This window comes from Anoplophora glabripennis, unplaced genomic scaffold (genome assembly GCF_000390285.2).
Source record: "Anoplophora glabripennis isolate ALB-LARVAE unplaced genomic scaffold, Agla_2.0 scaffold387, whole genome shotgun sequence".
NCBI classification, from domain to species: Eukaryota; Metazoa; Arthropoda; class Insecta; order Coleoptera; family Cerambycidae; genus Anoplophora; species Anoplophora glabripennis.
The window spans coordinates 225,654-246,871 of NW_019421739.1; the positions used below are offsets into that span (position 1 = coordinate 225,654).

The 21,218-nt window shown below is 29.7% G+C and overlaps 2 protein-coding genes across 4 annotated transcripts in view; one reads left to right on the forward strand and one right to left on the reverse strand.

Moving 5' to 3' along the window:
- LOC108908422 (vesicle transport protein USE1) lies at positions 1-6,762 on the reverse strand. 2 transcript variants are annotated; one of them, XM_018712457.1, is made up of 6 exons: positions 6,598-6,762; positions 5,519-5,666; positions 5,340-5,461; positions 4,969-5,135; positions 211-352; positions 1-155 (listed from the first exon to the last, which is right to left on the reverse strand). In XM_018712457.1, the coding sequence occupies exons 2-6, from the start codon at positions 5,662-5,664 to the stop codon at positions 115-117; spliced, it is 618 nt and encodes a 205-aa protein (XP_018567973.1). In that variant the 5' UTR covers positions 5,665-5,666; positions 6,598-6,762; the 3' UTR covers positions 1-114. The 2 variants fall into 2 exon arrangements, with proteins under 2 accessions (XP_018567973.1, XP_018567974.1); XM_018712458.2 differs by lacking the exon at positions 6,598-6,762 and adding an exon at positions 6,047-6,166.
- The window catches only part of LOC108908417 (focadhesin), a 21,278-nt gene continuing 6,455 nt past the window's right edge, over positions 6,396-21,218 (forward strand). Inside the window, exons 1-7 of one of the 2 annotated variants that reach the window (XM_018712451.1) lie at positions 6,396-6,572; positions 6,730-7,110; positions 8,742-8,942; positions 8,999-9,158; positions 9,653-9,938; positions 10,392-11,160; positions 16,795-16,998. In XM_018712451.1, the coding sequence (XP_018567967.1) occupies positions 6,821-7,110; positions 8,742-8,942; positions 8,999-9,158; positions 9,653-9,938; positions 10,392-11,160; positions 16,795-16,998 (1,910 nt within the window). In that variant the 5' untranslated portion in view covers positions 6,396-6,572; positions 6,730-6,820. The remainder of the gene's footprint in view (positions 6,573-6,729; positions 7,111-8,741; positions 8,943-8,998; positions 9,159-9,652; positions 9,939-10,391; positions 11,161-16,794; positions 16,999-21,218) is intronic. The other variant, XM_018712450.1, reaches the window with a different exon arrangement.

The window sequence follows — 21,218 nt, forward strand, 5'->3', positions numbered from 1 at the left end:
GACAAGTAAATTTATTAAAAAAACAAATTAGATCTGGTTTTACCCTAATGTAAAGTTCAATAAATAATAACCTGTGAAGAACAAGTAAATAATCATCATAACCCTTTACTTAAATCAGTACTTCTTCTTCATTACTTTCATGAAAAGGACCATATCTGAAAAATGTTTGATGAGATTATGTTACTTTAATTATTAAAAGCAGCTACCCACTTATAAAAACAATAAAAACTACGGCAAGCATGATCCACAACCAGCATTTCCATGCCCTTTTGGAATGTTCAGCAAGTTTGGAGGATTCAATGGTGAGTTTGGAATAATTCTGTTCCGTCAGCTGCGAAGACCTAGTAACCACCTACAAATAAAATTATATGTAGAATGTAATGGAACATGCAAATAAATACAATTTTTTCTAAAACTAATCTTTAATAAAGCTGATGATAACAAGCGAGATCTAATTAAGCAGGGTGCATACCAATCTAGAAAATCTGAAAATATCAGAGAATTTTATAGATTTGGAAATTTCAAAGAAATATCAGAGAAGTCTCATGGGATTTAAATTTCTGCAGCAAAATAAAATCAATATTTACTAGGAAAAAAAATTCAGTCTAATCTAACCAGCTTTATTTGTTTGCTGTATAAACATTTATATTAGAAACCATTTTTGAGATACAGAGTGTTAAAAAAGTTATATCTAAATATTGTCTGTACAAATGAAGATATTGAAATTAAAGTGTGAATAAAAAATTGCATTCAATGTGAAAAAAATTAAGTATCATCTCAAACCAGTGATGTAGATCTGACATATTTGGTTTGATCTGTCTTAAAACTGTGACACGCCAGTGAAAATAAAGTAAGAATATGGTTCTTATATATTATCACAGACAATATAGCGTATCGCCATAGACTGCTTCTTAAATGCTGAAAATTGGCAACCCGAAATGAAATTTAGTGTAATAGGCGGCAGTTCCAGCGGTGGCTTTGTTGCCAAATAATAACTGCTAAATAAATTTAATGCTTTCAATTATGTAATTAAAGAGATATGGAACTTATCTTCTGTTTGGAAATCACATTTGCCTTAAATGCTAAATAAAATAAATCAAGTTAGAATTAAAACTATGAATTTACCTAATTAATTATTTATTTTATATCACCTTGGAATGGGAAAATTCAAAAACTCGAAAGTAATGTTTTTAGATTTGTGCGTCGACTTCCAATATGGTACGATATTAACACCTATGTTTAAAAAAATTGCATTATACAGGTTGTGTATCCGTAGATGGGTACTGCTCTCTTATTGTTGATTTCTTTAGATAGGTAAAATAATTATTGACGCAAGTGTTGCATATCATGGATGCCATTGGTAGTGCTCATATTTGTGACACAAGGTGTTCAAAAAAATTAACACAATGTAAAATTGCTGGAACCTCAAGTAGTTGAATACAAATTTTATTTAAAAAAAAAAACAACAAATCATCAATCAATATAGAGATAAGATAATGCGTTCGCTACTGCTGTTGCAATTTTTGACTAACTTTTTTGTTTTTCGACATAGTGACATAATGACTTCGGACCTTTTCCATTCAACGCAGAATGGACAATCAGAACCAGAGGAGTGGGGAGATTTTTTTAAGTATTTTTTCAAGTCAACGCACCGTTTCCGAATTATAAGACCTTTTTTACTGTATCACCTCACACACCTCTTCTTTCCGAAATTTATTTTCCACATACGGACTTCGAACCTTTTTCATTTAACGCAGAAGTGACATTCAGAACCAGAGATGTGGGGAATTGTTCAATTATTTTTTCAATTTAACACAACGTTTCCGAGTTATACGGCCTTTTTACTATAACACGTCACACACCTCTTGTTTCTAAAATTTATTTTCGACATACAGACTTCCAACCTTTTGCATTCAACGCAGAAGGAAAATACAGAACCCGGGGGGGAAGGGGGGTGTTGAGAATTTTCAATTATTTTTTCGATTCAACACACCGTTTCCGAGTTATAAACACTTTTTTATCCTATGATGTCACACACCGTTGGTCCAGATTCTTTTTTTTGACATGCGGGTTTTGACGTTTTTCACTCGTTTACCATGAGAGATTTTTTGATACTTAGAGTCTAAGCAAATACTGTTTTTTTTTTCTTTCATATATTGTGACACCTCGCTCTGCTACCGAGTGCTCTACTCAGAACCAAGGGGAAATTTGTTTATATTTCCAGCCATTTCCGAGTTACGAGCAAAAACCGTTTTTTTTTTCTTGTGTGACATCATAGATCGATAACGAAGGCTAAAAATGGCCACACGCTCTACCCCACGCTCCCTCCCTAGGTGTCCTGAAATTGCTGGGGAGACTTCTGAAGACAGCAGAGAGAGAGAGAAGCCCTCTATGAGGACAGAGTCACTCTATCTTTATCGCACACTATAATTCTATCTCTAGCACACAATCAGACAAAAACGACAGAAACGAACCTTCTTTTAAAAATACATGGGATTTATCATTATTAGAATAACCCATTTTAATTTAAAAAATTAAAAAAATTACAATGGGTTATTCTGATGACGAAAAATAAAACATAATTAACTGTATTATTCGAATAACAAAAATGTGCAAAAGTTCTTCAGGAATATTGGCAAATTTATTTTGGAGGAATATTATTAGAAACCTTAGGTGGCCAGAAAACAGCCCCGATCTCATTGTCAGTCCTTTAGACATATTTTTTTTTTAAAATCTGAAAATTTACAAGTATTGAAAGAAAAATAAAGGACGAAATGCTTGATAATTTTGAATTTGTTTTTGAAGCAATTAATAGTAAATTCAAACATGTTTTCAACTGTATCATCACAATTACTTGCATGTTGATTTGTAGGTATTTTAATGTTATTTTGTTTTTAGGTATTCTCCTTATGTTGTAAAGGTTAGTTATAAAAATCGTTGTTTGTTATTTTCATAAGGATGAATTTTAATTATTTTAATGATTTTTTTAATTTTAAACATATATTTTATGCCAACAAATTTTGATGTCAAATGAAATAAAGGAAAAGTCGTACATTTGTATTTAAAGTTTCTTTCTATCTTTAATTATTAAACCTATAAGTGGATGTCAAAATACAAAAAAAAAACTGTACCTACATTCCGCGACGTACTAATAAATAACCCACCTTGTATATTAAATAAATTTATCGTCATCAAATATTAAAAAAATTATATTACAAGCTGTTTAAAATATCATTACGAATTTTGTTTATATGGAAATATATTTTCTGCAGTATTTCAATACCAAAAAATGAAAATAGTAGGTAGCTAATTAACGAAATTATGATTAAATAACTTAATTGTAACACCGCTGCAGAATATCCTATGAAACTACATAGATATTCGTTGATTCTTTAAAAACATTTTTATCAATACCTACATCATACATTTAAGTAAATAAAGTAAGGCAAAAAACTGATATTGATAAAAAAGTGTACAAAAGAAATCCGTAAGTACGCCTGGCAACATTACCAAAGTCTTGTTTATATGTTGCTAGGATACGCGTAGGTATGCGGGCCACTGCATTTGATTCTTCCTAAAATTCTGCTGGTGGTGTACTCTACCGGCAATTCGGAAATTTAAAACTGCTGGCCTATTTCAGTAGTGGTCTGTGGCGATAGCTATTTTGTCTATGACATTATATATATTTTCTGAAATATAGAGGGTTAAAGTTTAAAAAAATATAGTATTAGGATCCGAATACAAGAATCTTTAAAGGAGTAAGAAGATATGTGATATGACATATTTAAAAGTGTATTGAGGTACAGGGACACCACTGAAAATATTTTGTAGTCTTTTAAATAAAATATTTTTTCTTCTAGTAGTGTGTCCAAATCTTTGAAAAAATTTGAAAAAAATAACTAACTTGTTCGAAGTTAGACTTAATATTTTTCACATTGAAAGTCAATTTATTAACGGTATTGTGCACACAAAATTTGATTTCCATATCTTCATTTGTTAAGAAGATATTTAAAGATTTTCACTTTTTTTTTAATTGTAATACTCTGTATCTAAAAAATAGTGGGGTTAAAATCAAGTGTATACTATCATTTTTACTTTTTACTTCCTCTATGAATGGATTCCTGAATGTTCGTACTTAAAATTTGGGATATCCTGTAAATGATAGTGATTTTTCCCATAATAAAGTTTTTGATAATTTGATCAGAAAAAATATATTTTAGGTACAGTTGACGCCACCCAAATGTGAACGCATTTTGGTAGTTATGGAAATTTCATCTGGATTTTATTGTAGTAAATCAGACTTTTTTTAGTGGTGTAACACAGAGAGGGTATTCTTATGAATAAATTCGACCAAGGCATTGTCTTCCGCGTCACTGGAAACCTTCCAGACTCCTTGCCTGATAGATCTTTGTAATTAGTGTTCTCGCCAGCATTGTTTAATATAAAATATACAACTCTTACTGACATTTAAATCAGCAGCCACTTCACTCAAAGACCAATTTTAACTATAGCCCTTGCACTATGCGCTTCAGTTAAATGCTCCGGCATATTTCACGTTACTTGTTTACATTTAATTACGTTTGCTCTAAATGACATATATGTATATTTGACAACTATTGAATTTTACGACTATGATTTGAAGTTTAAATTACACGGTACAATATTGCCGTTCACATTTGGGTGGCGCCGACTGTACATATTAGAATTTACTCAAATATCCACATATTTTTCAAAAATGTATATTTTAATTTTGGATAATTAAAATAATCTCTAATTTGCTCTTATACGTCAAAAAATTTAGGTAATGTTTGTCATTCAAAAATAGAAACTGATAAAATATTGCAAATCTACCTAGAAACCATCTATATCAGAAAATTTTTTGATCAAAATTTGGTATACCTATACCCTGAAAATATACCCTATATATATATATACCCTATACCCTTTAAATTAATCTATATTTCTTACCTCTGTGTCCTTTTTTATTATCTGATTAGCCGTTTCCGATTGTTCTCTTAAATTCTTTGTTAAAGCTAACATATCTTCTGTAATCTTTTGTTGCAAATTTTCATGGTAATTTATTATTTCATCAACATTATCACCTCCTCCTTTTGTAACATTTCGGTGTCGGGGGCCTAATGAATAAAAAAAATCTAAAATATGTTATACTTTAAGTCTGTTTCAAATACAACATTGTTCAAGGATATCTTAAAGTAGAAAATATTTGTACATTTTTCATAAAAACATAAAAAAATAACCTAAAATGTTCTGGTAATTTTTTTGATATTTAAAAAAATTTGTTAAATCATATATAATCTATTGAATTTCATACTACATACCAAGCAAATTATTTCTCATGCTTTCTGGATCATTTTCATCTTCATATTTATTAAAAGTGATACCAAGCGCAACTTTAATGGCAGCTATCCTTCTCTGATAGTTCATGATTGCTTCGCTAGAACTAGTTAAACATTTTTGTTTGATATATATTTGTAATTATATCAATATTGTTACTTACTCAGATAATTTCTTTACTTCTTGTAACATATCTTCAAGAGTTTCGATATATTTTTCAAAACGATCATCTTCTTTTTGATTTTTACACATTAACTCACATTTTGCTAACAGTCTCCTTAAATTAACTTCTTGTCGTGACAGTCCCATTTCTAAATATTAAAATACTTCATTTAATTGAGTGAAGCGTTGTTGGCAGATATTTGTGGTATTGTTAGGTAGGTACATAATTTAACAATTTCAAAATGATATACAGAAAATATGTAATTGCATAGAATTAAAAAATTATACAGGGCATTTAATAATGAACTGTACATCTAATGGCGAGTGAGTATGACACGAATTTTCTTAATTTTTCTATTTAACTTTTCAATCATTTGTGTTAATTTCATTTCATTAATTTTTGGTATTCACCATTGCCAATTAAGATTAACAGATTCCTAAAGTTAGAATTTTAAAAGTTCTTCCTATATATATATATTCTATTTCGAATTATATTAATATACAAGTAGGTAAGTAAGTAGTTTAATACCTAGTAAGTAGGTATTAAATTCGTTAAGATATATGCAAGCATGTTTTCTTTTTAGATTTTGTCAGCAAGCTGTAAACGATATGTAAAATAATTGAAAAAATTCATATTACAGGGTAATTTTCTAAAAATTTTAAGTCATGAATTTAGACTACTTTTGGTGCCAACTTTAAAATAATATTTTTTGATAGTCATATTCTAATTATTATACATATATTTTAAATTGATACTGTACTAAATATTATTAAATCTCAAAATTAAATGAGATATTAACATAGGTTACAAATTAAACAATACAAATTCTTACTCCTATTACACTAAAATTTCAAACCAGACGGTTGACAAAATTCGCTTAAAAATATGTTATTAAATTTTTCCAAAAGACGAAATAGCTGTGAAGTAATGGTGTTTTCAGCTTTTCTGGCTTTTAAGAAATAATTTCTCAATAAATATATATAAGTATCTACCTACATTAGCATTCGTCATCTCATGAAAAAAAGTATATTATTTAATTCAACACGTAAACGTGGTAAGTGAACATTTATAATACTAACCTAATTAAACAATTAAAATAGTCACTGATAAACTGAGTCAAATTTTGTAACAAACAATATTTATTATAACTATAACTTTACATTTAACTGTTGTACGAGTATTTAACTAACATACTTTAATTTTTGTTTTAGTACTTTGACGTTTTTAAACAATTTTAACCTAGGTCATTTTTAGCGAGTACCTAACCTATCCAATATCTATCATTTAACCAACTTTGGTTGGATGTTTTGTTGGTTGCATAGAGGTATGGAAGAGTTAGAAAACGCACTAAATTCAAGCAATCCAATTTTAATTGCACAAATATTTTCAAAAATCATAAAAAATATAAAGGAGAAATATAAAGTTGGAAATAAAGACAGCACGGAATTAAAATTCCTAAAAAATAAATGTTTGGTACAAGATCCTTCGATAAATGAAGTTGCAGGCATAACAATAATAAATTTAGTTAAGGATGGTACTCTACCAATAGACACAACTCTCGCAGATTTTATTACATCAATTCCTCTTACAAAGTAAGTGTATAAAATATTTAACGGCTTTATTTTCTTATTTAACATTTAAAAGTTACCTATACGATTAGATGTATTTAAATCAAAGACCACAAATATTATCACACCAAAATGTGATAAATTGAGCCGGCAAAACTAATCGACCAATTATTTGAGATACATACAGGGTGTTTTTTAATGATATGCAAATATTTAAGGGTGTGTGATTCTGCATGGAAAGTTAATGATAGTTTGATGAACTATGATTGATAAATAAACTATGTATATATGGTTCAAAAATGTTCCGTTGCGAAAATACGGGGTGTTAAAATTTTAGGAAAAAGAAGGAAATTAATTTATATTTTCGAAACCGTTTGAGATATTTCAGTGATATTTAGTATGTAGTGATAGCTAATAAAGGTGTATGTTTTAAAATACAACCTAATTTTTAGCTCTAATAATAGTGGCATGCGTAGGAGCACTGACTGATATTTTTAAATAAAAAAATGGTACGCCAGTTTTTTTCCCAAATAAAATTATTATTGAAATTCTCGTTCAATTTGAGAGATAAGAGTACTCTTGAGTTTTTGTCCTGCGATGCGCCGTTTTTAAGTGAAAAAAATAAAACCCGTTATATTGTCCAAAATTAATTAATGTAATTATTGAAGAATCCAATTTTGCAATAAACCTAGTTGTCCTGGAATGTGTCACTTGCATTTCTGACATACTAAATATCACTGAAATATCTCAAACTGTTGGTATCGAAAATGCTAATTAATTTCCTTCTTTTCCTAAAATTTTAACACCTCGTATTTTCGCAACGGAACATTTTTAGACCATAAATAGTTTATAGAGCAAACTGTCATTAATTTTCCATTTAGAATCACACCATTATAAATATTTGCACATCTTTAAGGAACACCCTGTATATTTGACATGAGATATAAAGTATGACTATTAGTATATAAATTTCCCCTTATCAAAATAAAAAATCCACATACAGTGCATACCTATAATACTTTAATTGAAATAAATGATTGAATGAATGAATGAATGAATGAATTTTTTAAGAAAAGATATTCTTAACTTTTTTTAAAAAAAAACAGTTTTAAATTATTTGAAATCATGTTTCATGCAGGGAATAAAAGTAAAAGTAAAGGAATAAAAACATTATAATTTTTATAATTAACAAAACAATACACTAATAATAAAATATTTTCAAAATATTTCCCTCCTTGCTTGCAATTTCGACTAGTAACGTAACATTTTTCTGTTTTGTAAAGATATCTAATAGGATGTCGCTGAAATTTTATATGTTAGTGAAGTCACAGGCACAAAATTAGGCGGCACTGAATACGAATTCAGATGTATCGTATAAAGTGGTATATTAAAGCAAATACATCCAGTTACATGTGAACACTGCAGTATTGAATAGTTTAGATCAATTTTATTTAAACTTTAACAACAAAACTTTGGAACAGTTCTATTCACATGAATAATTCGTTAAGAATTCACATGATCTTGTAGCATCTGTTCTCATTCTTTTAAATTCACCCTTTTATATTTTTATATCAGCTTTAGTGTTCCTAGGTAATTTTTTTCTTTTCAATTTTTTATATTTTAATCTAACTTGTGTAAATATTATTTTCTTACAGGTGTTATAAATCTTTGATCAACATTATAGGAAATCTTTTGTGCTTTGAAATGGCAGCTAAAATTGATATACATAAAACATGCATTAATGAATATAATTTGTGGTTGCCGCAACATCCTTATATTACAATCCTAAATGAAAACCCTGATGTTTGGAATCATGTGCTCAATGAAATCAGGTGTGTCAGTGATAAGGAAAATAGGTAAGTTGAATCAATTAAATAATTTTTTTCTCGCTATGTTTATACTTTTTATGTAGTGAATATGTTACTGAAATTTTTCGGCCAGTTTACTTGTATGCTTTATGTAATCCAGTTCCAAGCAGCAGATATTTATTGAAGCAGAATATTTGGAATTTTATACTAAGTAGGAAAAACCTGGACAAAAGAATTCTCTTTGATATATTTGGATTAATGCAAGTGAGTAGAATGGCCCCATAATGTCTTTACTGACATATTTTCTTTATTCTTTTACTTTCCTGCTCTATTTAATCATGCAATATATAGGGTGATTCACAAAACGGTGACCAAAAATGAAACCTCAAATTCTTTGGTGAAAAAGGGGTCTTTCATATAACGCCTGTTTATTTAGAAAAATATGCTACCGATACCCTGTATCTCCGCCACTGGAGCATCTAAATTTTAAAAAAGGCCTCAGATTTTGGACAATGTTTATATAAATACAAGTGCCCAAAATTCAAATTATTTCACTTACTAGTTTTTAAATTATTTAAAACAATTAAAAATATTTTTTTAAGTTTAACACCCTTTGTCTTATTAACAATGAGTCCTAGATAAAAACTTTATACGAAAGACTCCTCATAAAACTCACTAAAGAATATGGAGTTTAATTTTTCGTCACCGTTTGTGAATCACCATTTATAATACGTAAATAAATAAAAAGTATTTTTTAGGTGGAAACAAAAAATAATTTAGAAGCAAGTAGTGAATTATTAAGTGAAGCACTTAATGTTGCTTCCTACCAATCGGTATACAATTTAGAGATAATTATATTGTGGCAAACTTCTGTTTTGTATAACCTTGCATTAAATAAACTTGATCTACGATTATGCATTTCTTCTTTGAAACGTATTGTAAAAGACATTGATCATATAGCAACAATTAATTGTTTATTATTAATTCTAACAAAAACGCTTCCAATATGTTCTTCAGTTTATCTATTGGATCTTTTAAATTTGTGTAAGTATTAAAATTAATGATTTTTTATTTTGTTGCCATAAAAAAAATATTGTTTTAACTAGGAATATATTCAATTACACCTGTTTTATGTTTACCAATTTTTTGTCCAGTAAACTGATTGAGAGCTTCCAAGCTTCAATAAATTTTAGTGACTTTAATATTTATTCAATAATGATGAAGTGTGGCAATTTCTTGAACAATTTGGTAAATGTAAAACTGGTTTGAGTCGATAATTTTAATTTTGTAGTAAAAACAGCACATATACCGGGTGCCTCATAAATAGTGTAATAAAACTGTCAATTTATTCTACTTATAAAGCGATAAACAGCAATCATTTTTTTAAAATGCATTATAAACAATTGCGGTAGCATTAATTTTCTTTTTTTCATAAAACACTTGATAAATGAGTGGAAAAAGAATATATTTTTTTAAATTTAATACTTTACTTTTAAGGTAACTTTTTATTGTCCTATGGTGGAAAACAGACGTATATTCTAGAGTCACTAAAGGCATCACTTTTACAATGGTTAGCAGGCCCATCAATATTAACAGCAGATGCTAATCAAATTGCACAGAAAATGTTTATGTACATAGAAATGTACAATGACTCGTTTAAAAATGATTTGGATTTTGAAACCTTCGTACACAAAAATAAACGACTTATCAGTACTAATAAAACTGTGTTTGCATCAATAGAAATCTGCCTACTTCTGACACATCTCAAAGAAGAAAATAGTTTACTAAAATGGATTGCAAGTGTTGAACGAGGCCCTCCTTGTTTAACTACAGACTTATATAACTTTCTATGTGGTTTATTTTTATCAAATATACTTCAATCAGATGTAGTAATAAGGATTTTTGAACTGCTTCTGAAGAATGTTGAAGCTAATAACATGTTGTCAACTCAGTTACTTACACTGATTTTATACAAGTTGTCTAACACGACATGTCCAAAACTACACTTCATGCTGTTGAAAGCATTTCCGAAAATGGTAATGTTGAGGGACAATATACCTAAAGTTATGGGTGTGCTTCAGACTTTAAGCAAAACTTCAGTAGATCTGTATAACTTCAGTCTATCTTTAACGTTTGAGGTCTGGAAAGCGGATAACAAATGTTACTCTTATTTGGAAAATATGCTCATACATAGTCGCTTTCCAGAGAAAAAATGGGATACGTATGTTACAAAATCCTTTATTTTAAAGGAACTGTGTGAGAGAAAGTAAGTAAACCTTTTCTTGTTTATACAGGGTGTCCCAGAATAACGTGTACAACGGAAGACCACAGATTCGTGGACTCAAAATAGGCAGATTTACGCTAATTCACCTATATCCGAAATCGCTTTGTTTGGCCGCTAGATGGCCTCAAAGTTCGTGAAAATTTTTTGAATTTTGTAAATAAGTCGAATACGTATTATTCGATTTCGATTATTTTTGGGGTGTGAACTTTTGCTTTCAATCTACACATTTTGGTGTTATACAGAGTGTTTCTTAAAACTTACAACTCCTGCAAAATTCATGTATGATGATAATATCCGTTCATAACTTTTCCTCATTCGGGCAATAATGACAACTATTTTTTATTTGATAGGTGATACCATTTGGAAGTTCTTGGGCCTCTTATAGAATTTAGATTAAATGAGCGATTTGGTTAAAAAAAAATATTTTTCAAATGTCTACATTATCTTTCCACCCATATTACAATACTTAACAGTGTTAGTAGGCACAGATTTTGTAGGTTGACTATAATTTCAGTTTGATCTTCAAGTCATTATACCTGTCAATTCTTAATGAGTGTTTATACGATAAGATATACCACATGTTGGTTCGATATGGATACACACACTCACATACAATGAATTATTTACAACATGCCTAATTTTATTAAAATAATTGGTAAAAACCATCAAATACAATAAAAAATACTGGAGATAAAAGTAATAAAGTTGATGTTATTAGATTTAGTACAACTAATTATAAATGTTCAAAATGACCACCGTTGTTTGTACGACAAAAGTTAATTCGGCGAAGAAAGTTAAAGGACACCCTTTGCAGTTTTTGAGGGCAATTTTTTAAAACATTTATGGCAATTTGGACATGTCTCCCACAACTCTTCTTCAGTGTTAGATGTGGAAGCATACACTGTTGTTTTCAAAGTACCCCAAAGATAATAGTCGCAGGGTGTTAAGTCTGGTGAACGAACAGGCCAGTTAACAGGAACATTATCCCCTCTACCGATCCATCGACGAGGGAATCTTTGGTTCAGATACTGCCAGACATTGACAGTGAAATGTGGTGGAGCTCAATCATGCATAAACCACATGTTAACTCTGAGCAATAACGGCACACCTTCCAATAACTCGGGTAAAGTGTTTTGCAAAAATTCTAAACAAAATTCGTCATTCAGTCTATTGGGTAGAATAACAGGGTCAATAATAATGCTATCAATGCGTTGTATTTGATTGGTTTTTCTAATTTTTTGAATAAAATTAGGCACGTAAATAATTTTAATTCATCGTATGTGTATGTATCCACATCGAAAAATGAAATAACAGATGATATGTCTCTTCGTCATAAGCACTCACTAAGAATTGTCAGGTACAATGAGTTAAAGACTGAAATTACAGTCAACCTACAAAATCAGTGCCTACTAACACTGCTAACTATTATAATATGGGTGGCATGATAATGTAGATATTTAAAAAATATGTTTTGTACTCAAACCGTTCATTTAATCAAAATTCTACAAGAGGCCCAAAAACTTCCAAATCGTATCAACTATCAGATAAAAAATAGTTGTCATTATTCCCGAAAGAACAAAATGTTATGAACGGATATTATCACCATACATCAATTTTGTAGGAGTTGCAGGTTTTAAAAAACACTATGTAGATTGAAAGCAAAAGTCCACATCCCAAAAATAATCAAAATCGATTAGTACTTAACCGAATTATTTACAAAATTCAAAAAATTTTCACAAACATTGAGGCCATCTAACAGCCAAACAAAACGATTTCGGATATAGGTGAATTGACCTAAATCTGCCTATTTTTAAGCCCACGAATCTATCGTCCTCTGTTGTATACGTTATTCTGGGACACCCTGTATATAGTGATTATTTCATCTGGAATAATATACATGCAGGTTGCACTTTTTGTGTAATAGACATTCAGAAGGAAACTGACATATTACCTGAGAAAGCATTTACATTGTTGCTAGATTGGCAATTTTTTAGATATAGCAGAAAACTTTTTTTACAGTTACAAGGATATAAGATTTGATGAGGTCTATTTCTAATAGTTAGAGAAATATATCCAAAAGAGTGTGTAAGCATATAACCATACAGATAGAGATAGATACAGGGTGGTCCCGAGCTAATGGGCCAAAATTCATGGGTAGATTCCCCAAGCAAATATATTGCGATTTAGTGGAACTTACCTTAGTCCAAAAGTTGATAGTTAAAGAGATACAGGGTATTAAATGTAAAATATTATTTCAGTTTTTTTTCATTTATTTCTTAACAAATGCAAATATCCTCACAAAATTTTGGGGTTTGGAGTTCTTTGGAAAGAGGAATTGAAATCTATCCACATTTTCATTAAAGTTCATAGAGGGCGCTAGCTGCAGTAGATTGAATGTGTTAAAAACTGCATAACTTTTTTGTACTTTAAGATATCTCATGTTTGGTATCAAATTCTTATTTTCCAACTTTTTTTACACAAAATAGGTATACTTTATGAAAGTAGCTATCTCGCATCGTTTTCAAGATATTTGGCTTTGAAACTTCCAATGCCGTTGCATAAAATTACAATAGGGTTGTTGACCAAATTTCAAAAAGTAGATAATTTAATTCTACATGCACTAATTAGTGTGCAGTTCGGGAGTCTTATGGAGATAATGCAATTGGCTATGTGGAATGTGGAACAAAACACCACTTAAATTTTGTTGAATCCATTATAATCAGGAAATTAATAATAACTATCACAAATACTCTTAATTGATAGACTGCTGTCACTAGTGTCACTTTTGTTTAAAAAACAAGAAACAGGGTAACAGGGTTTGATGGACAATTTTGATATATTTTCTGCTTCTTCAAAATTATGCAATAGGATCGCTACTAGCTTCTTGTTCAATTGCCCCTTATGACGTCAGACTAGTTTTTAAGTAACACAAAAATTCATAAATGATTTGTACCACTAATTTGTCATATATTTAAAATGTTACTATACAGGCAAGTTCTTTTATATAAAATCTTTGTATCAACAACAATTTGTATATGGTTTGTTTTTATAGTCAACAACCCTATTAAGTACCTACAGGTATTATTAATTTAGCGGTAAAGTTTCCTAAGTAGGATTTGGACGAAAATAAAAAATTGTCGTTTTCCACTTGTCTTATAGCTGCCATTTGTATGCTAATTTCTATTAAGTATTATTTGTACCTAATTAAAATTACATCTTAGCTTACAATTTAAATTGTATACTCGTATACATAAATGTGATATAGAATGCCGAGATTGTCGTTTTTGGAGTTACCCACATGAAATCAATTGTTTATGGAGAAACTATAAATACCTGAGAAGAACTTTAGCAGCAGGTTTTAAATGCTGTAGTCATTTCGCGTTAAGGATTTATACTTTAAAATAAAACATCTTTTAATAAACGCTTTGATAAATGTATTGAAGTTAAAGGTGGACATTTTGAACAATTATTGCCAAAATATATATTTTTCTACTAATGTTTACTATTTTACTGTTCATTACAATTTTTAATTCTAAATAAACCCTTGTTTTTGACATTTCTAAATTACTTTAATTATTTCAACTATTAGCATTATAATTTTTAATTCTAAATAAACCCTTGTTTTTGACATTTCTAAATTATTTTAATTATTTCAACTATTAGCATTGGAAGTTTCAGAGCCAAATATCTCGGAAACGGTGCAAGGCAGCTACTTTCATAAATTATACCTTTTTTTGTGTAAAAAAAGTTGGAAAATAAGAATTTAGTACTAAATATGAGATACCTTAAAGTACAAAAACGTTATGTCGTTTTCAACACATTCAATCTACGGCAGCTGGCACCCTCTATGAACTATAACTAAAATGTGAACAAATTTCAATTCCTCTACCCAAAGAACCCCAAACAACAAAATTCTGTGTAGATATTTGCATTTATTAAGAAATAAATGAAAATCAATTAAAATAATATTTTACATTTAACACCCTGTATCTCTTTAACTATCAACTTTTGGACTAAGGTAAGTTCGGCTAAATCGCAATATTTTTGCTTCGGGAATCTACCCATGAATTTTGGCCCATTAACTCGGGACCACCCTGTATATCAAATCATATATCGCTTACTATAAGAAAGTGTTCATCTAAATCAATAAAAATATAGGCAATACAGTAGGCGCTCGCTAATCGGACATTCAATAGTAAGACATGGTCAGCTCTATTAGTTGGACAGTTTTGATGGGTGACCGCTCGGTAATCGGACAAAAGCAAGTTCATTTCACCACCCCTACTACTCCTGTTGCTTGGCGCCACTACAGATAGGTTATTATTAGGCAGTGTCAGTCAGTCTTAGCATTATACATATTATTACATATTTTACTTAATTTTAAAAGTATAGTTTTTCAATAAATGTACCCTAATCAAATTGTGTCTTTTTAAATGCCAGACTCTGATATTTTGGATTACTTCCAATAGTCGGAGACTTCCAGTAATCGGACAACTTAATGGTCTAAGACATGTCCGATTAGCGAGTGCCTACTGTATATACAAAAAGAACATTCTAGCAACAGAGCAATTGTTCTCTTCAGATTTATCATGTCCGTTTACCTTGGGTTGTCAAATTTAACATCAGACGTCCCTTTTTAAAGTAGTAGGGGATCTTTAAAAAACTATATTCTGTATGTTAGAGGTAAATTATACAACTCATAATTTTGAATATTCTGGACTCATCCAGTATATTTCATGTTGTTATGTTGTTCTGTACCCTAATCTAGTGTATATTGTTTTCATATTTTATATTGTAGTTTTAGTTATTAATAATGTCTCATGTATCTGTAGCTCTTGCAGATATTTTAACCCACATTACGATGGGGTGTGTGCATAAAATAAAATATGTAGTGTTTCATCACTGAATACCAATTTGTAATTGCTGTCTATACAAGCAATTTCATTAATAACATAAATTTTTATTTGATTTTAAAAATTTGCGTTATTCGCCATTATTATTGACTTGTGACATACTAGGCTGTGAACATGTTATTACGGAAAACTTCCTATTTCCTGACGTTGACTAAAATATTGTACTTCTCTGACTTTCTATTATCAAATAAAAGAACAGTGGTATGAGGTTTTAGTTGAGCTTCCTATTAATAGATGGCACTATAAGGCCTAACTCGTCACAGCAGTCCACCAAATTTGTATTTTAGATTTCGATTTAAATTATGAATTAAGTAATGATTTGATGCAAATATAAAAAAATACAGGTCAAGGTTTTTTGGTACATTATTTTATTTTATGGTAATATCTGAAAAGGGAGGAAACACCGCAATCAAAACCATACATCGAGTTAAAAATGTGGGTACAAGAGAAATATTTGCATTTTATTAACAGTTCCTTTTATAAGTATGTATGTAATTGTTGTACTACAACACTGAGCAAGAATATTTTTGAGTTGATATTGTCCTCGCAAATATAAGAGTATTAAAATTTATCTTTCTAGAGATATTGAAACTTGCCTCATTATAATATAATATCCAAAATTCTTTATTTCTTAGGTACAGACCTCCATTACTGTAACATTGATATATTATTTCTGTGTTTATCATAATCTCCATTTTTCCAGACCAGAACTATATGGAAAAGAAATAGTTGCCCATTTATCAAAAATACTAAACGAATGTAACGACAATGATGGTTCCTTGCCTTGTGCTATAGCTATAGACGGAATTAGGATATTATGTAAATCTGAAGTAATCGATGCTGTCACCACTTGGACAACATTAGCTCCAAAATTCAAAAACGATGCTAGGGTTCCGGTTATTAAAAGGCATGTAACTATTTTTTTAAATATTGTGTTTGTACAGAGTCTTCAGAAATATCACCAAATTAGTCTCTGTAGAGTTTTTATTATAGTTTTTTTTTCAATAGAACATAAAATTTCCTATCGAGTGATGTATGATATTTACACATTTTTTTTTTGAGTTTATAAACCATAAATAATTTTTTTGTAAATCAAATTGTTTCTTGATGAAATTCAGTGTAGAGATGTTTTAAAATCTTATGAGCTGTGACCTTCATATGTGCAGAAACATAATTCCGACCGTTGCCTAAATTATTCTACGTCCTAAAAACATTACACCTATTATTCACAGTCTCTCTCGAGCTCTAGCGTAAACAAGCCTTTGATCCGATTACAAATATCATAATAAAATGCCCTATTCTTTATTATTTTAATTAAAACAATAAAAGTATATATAACGAACGTTCGCCAGTTGACTTTATTGATGCCCGAGCGCCTTAGTTCATTTCTAGTTGTAATGTGCACGTGTTCTAATTCTGAGTCAATGTTTTCACAACGTGCTTATTAGAAGAATTATGGGGATACGCCACGCCTTTCGCGCATATCGCGGCTCATGAGATATTAAAAGATCTCTACCATAATTTTTTTTTACATCAAAACATTATGTCAAGAAACAGAAAAACAGAAAAATAGTTTTTGGTGTTCATTCTTTGAAAGAATTTTTTTGTACAAATATGTATGACCTATAATTTAAATGAAAATTTTATGGGGTCTATGGAAAAAAAAACATAAGTTTATGTTATAATAAAAAAACCGGAAATTATAAAATATTTTCATAAATAAACAAGTGACGATCATAGAAAAGAACCAAAATTAAATACTCTCTCAAATGAATTGAGCTAGCGAGATGATATTTTTGCCGTTGAACTTTCCTCGAAAATTGAGCCTCTGATATCATGACAACTTTATTTTTATCTTTAGAAATAGGAAAACAGTCAAAAAATGTCTAATTTGGCCCACTCTACAATTTTGTTGTGGAGTATTACTTATTAGACTAGGCGGTATCTGTTTTGGTTTGGGTGAATCGTATATCCACGGAGATTTTTGGCTTTTTGGCTTTCAAATATCACTAGAAATGAAAATTTTTCTATGCGCATAAAAAAAACCTGGGCTTAACTTTTGGCGACACAATATGTTAAAAAAATTCCAAAAATGTCATATTTTTCTTCCTATTGTGTATCTTTTCAAGAGTTCATTTTAGGCGAAAATGGAAAATGAAAAAAATGTTTGTAATTGAATTTTTTACAAAACATGACTAGTTACAAATTTAATGAATCATGATTATTATGGTAAAAATCGAAAAAATCGCAAAAATGGGGTTAAAAAACAATACTTTTTAGAGAATTTTTTTGGGGTACTTAAATTGGGTATAGGACCTTTATACTTGGCTCAAGAAAAGTTCATGTTATGTAGAATCATCACACTAAATTTCATCAAAATCGGTTCGATACCAAATTTTTTAAAGTAGGTTTTAAAAGTTCTGGGAAAGACGCTTCTTTAAAAAAAAAAACAGATTGATTGGTCAATTACTTACGTAGTTATATAGCCGATCAAAGTTAACCGTCATTTACACTAAATGTACTGGGACATCCGGGCAAATTTTCCGAAAAATATCTTTAGTATTCCCAGTACCTACTTACCAGGTCTAAGATTACAATACTTTTCTTCATTGGCAACCTACTTTAAAACGTGTTTAAAGTTATTTATGCAAGCGAGAAATTCAAGAAAATCGTACAGGTGGTGGTGGTGGGGGAAGCAGAGAGCACGGCCGCTTCGGCCTGCTCGAAATTGATTCGGCGAGTTCAAAACCGTGATGCGCTTAAAAATTTTTAATATCTCACCTTCTATAGGTCCGATTTTGATGATTTTTTTTTTAATTTTACCGTATTTTCAAATGCCTATCGTTAATAATTATTAGTCTTTCAACACTCCGATAATTATTTATTTTTAAACTTCCTTTACTTCAACTTTATTTTTCTATTGTATCAAAGGTAAGTGCATAAACTTATATACTGTTCATCAAAGATCAAAAACAAATTTATTTAAATATTCTGAAATTGTTTAAACAACAATTATTTTTAAAATATGACGAAAATTAGTAATATAATGTTTGAATTATACCTTAATCACAAAAAAAATTAATATTAAAAAATAATCTTTCTTTCATTTCAATATATTATTTCGTATTCGAAAAATACGACCTTGAAAAAAATGGATACACGTATATACTGTTGGGAAAAGAATCTCTACAACCTGTATATATAGTGTTATTTTTTTAAATCTGACATAGGCCAACTTTTTTTATTTGAAGTAATAGACTAGTACTTACCAAATGCAAAGTTGTAGGAAATAACTTGATTAAGAAAAATTTACAATGCCAATGAAGAAAAGTATTGTAATCTTAGACCTGGTAAGTACTCAGAATACCAAAGGTATTTTTTGAAAGATTAACCCGGATGTACCAGTACATTTAGTGTAAATGACGGTAAACTTCGTCTATAACTACGTAACTAATTGACCAATCGATCTGTTTTTTTTAAAAGAAGTGTTTCCAAAAACTTTTAAAACCTGCTTAAAAAAATTTGATTTGATTGAATATTCACAAAGTTATTCTAATTGTATATAAGTACAAAAATTCGACTAATGTTTAAACAAGGGCCAGAGCTCTCCTAATTGACGGATTCGAATTTTTCAGAAAAGGTTTGAAAGCTTGAGAGCCCTTCTATATGTGATTAAATTTTCAATTATTTAAGGGCCTTGGTTTTTGCTGTGCAAAATTGTGAAAATTTGCAATTTTATTGTATCTATTGTTTTTTAACCCCATTTTTGCGATTTTTTCGATTTTTACCATAATAATTATGATTCATTCGATTTGTAACTGGTCATATTTTGTAAAAAATTTTATTACAAACATTTTTTCCTCTTCCATTTTCGCTTAAAATCAACTCTTGAAGAGATACATAATTAAATAGGAAGAAAAATATGACATTTTTCGAATTTTTTTAACATATTGTGCCGCCAAAAGTTAAGTCCATGTTCTTTTTATGCGCATAGAAACATTTTCATTTCTAGTGATATTTGAAAGCCAAAAAGCCAAAAATCTCTGTGGATATACAATTCACCCAAATATGGCTTTTTGAAACAGATACCGTCTGGACTATATACAGGCTGTTACAAATTTGCTTCCCACTACAGAGATCTCAGAAACGGTAAGAGATACGAACTAGCTTAAATGGGGGCAAAGTTGCAAAATCAAGGGACCAACATTATGTGCTTCTAAAAGATCAAGGCTGTTTTCAAAATATTTGAAAAAAAAAATGAAATTTTCAAAATCCGTTTTTGTTTCATTTCAGCATTGTTTGAGGTGATATTGAAAAAAAGAAGAATACTTTCTCATGGCAACTTTTCCTCTCTATCGAATGGAATAATCAATTTTTATATGTAACGTTTTGTCTCTGCAGGACCATCAACTTCATTTCTTTAAATACGACCCTGGAAATTTTATTACATTTTTTCCAAGTCTTCATGACCTCGAATATTGTACTGCATCAGCCCGAACCAGATTCAGGTGTTTTGTGTGGAAAAAATCATCTTCAATGTATTCGTTCCAAATTTATCTATTTTTGTATTTAGATTTCTATGTTACTGGAATTATCACATACTCTAAGTGTCATTAGACCCTTTGAAATCCACCTAGTTATTTAAACTATTATCATCACACGTTACAATAAAACATTATTAGATCAGATATGCTTTTCAGCATTTTCCAAAACGGAAACGTTTTTGAACATTTACTGTAATTTTTTTTAAAGTATATTAACATTCATTTAGAGTTTTGGTTGTTCATATGCATTTTTAAGAACTAATTTGTCATAATGAAAGTAAAATTGTAATAATGTTTTAATTTTGACACAACAATTTATCGAATTATGTATGACCAGGTGATGGAGATAAAAACACTAATATTTTATTGTGACGTGTAATAGTAATAGTATAACAAATTAGCTGGATTTCACAGGGTCTAACGACACTTAGATTATACGATAATTACATAAACATAGAAATCTAAATAAAAAATTGGATAAATTTGGAAGGAATATATTGAAGATGAATTTTTCGAGACAAAACGTCTGAATCTGGTTGGGGCTGAGGCAGTACAGTATTGGGGGGTCATGAAGGCTTGGAAA

Bases quoted from the DNA above. Each gene is read 5' to 3' on its own strand.
- LOC108908422 (XM_018712457.1), bottom strand. From the start codon at position 5,664: ATGGGACTGTCACGACAAGAAGTTAATTTAAGGAGACTGTTAGCAAAA. The intron at 5,462-5,518 runs GTAAGTAACAAT...ATGTTTAACTAG, and splicing joins GAAGTAAAGAAATTATCTGA to TTCTAGCGAAGCAATCATGA. The intron at 5,136-5,339 runs GTATGTAGTATG...TTTATTCATTAG, and splicing joins CATGAGAAATAATTTGCTTG to GCCCCCGACACCGAAATGTT.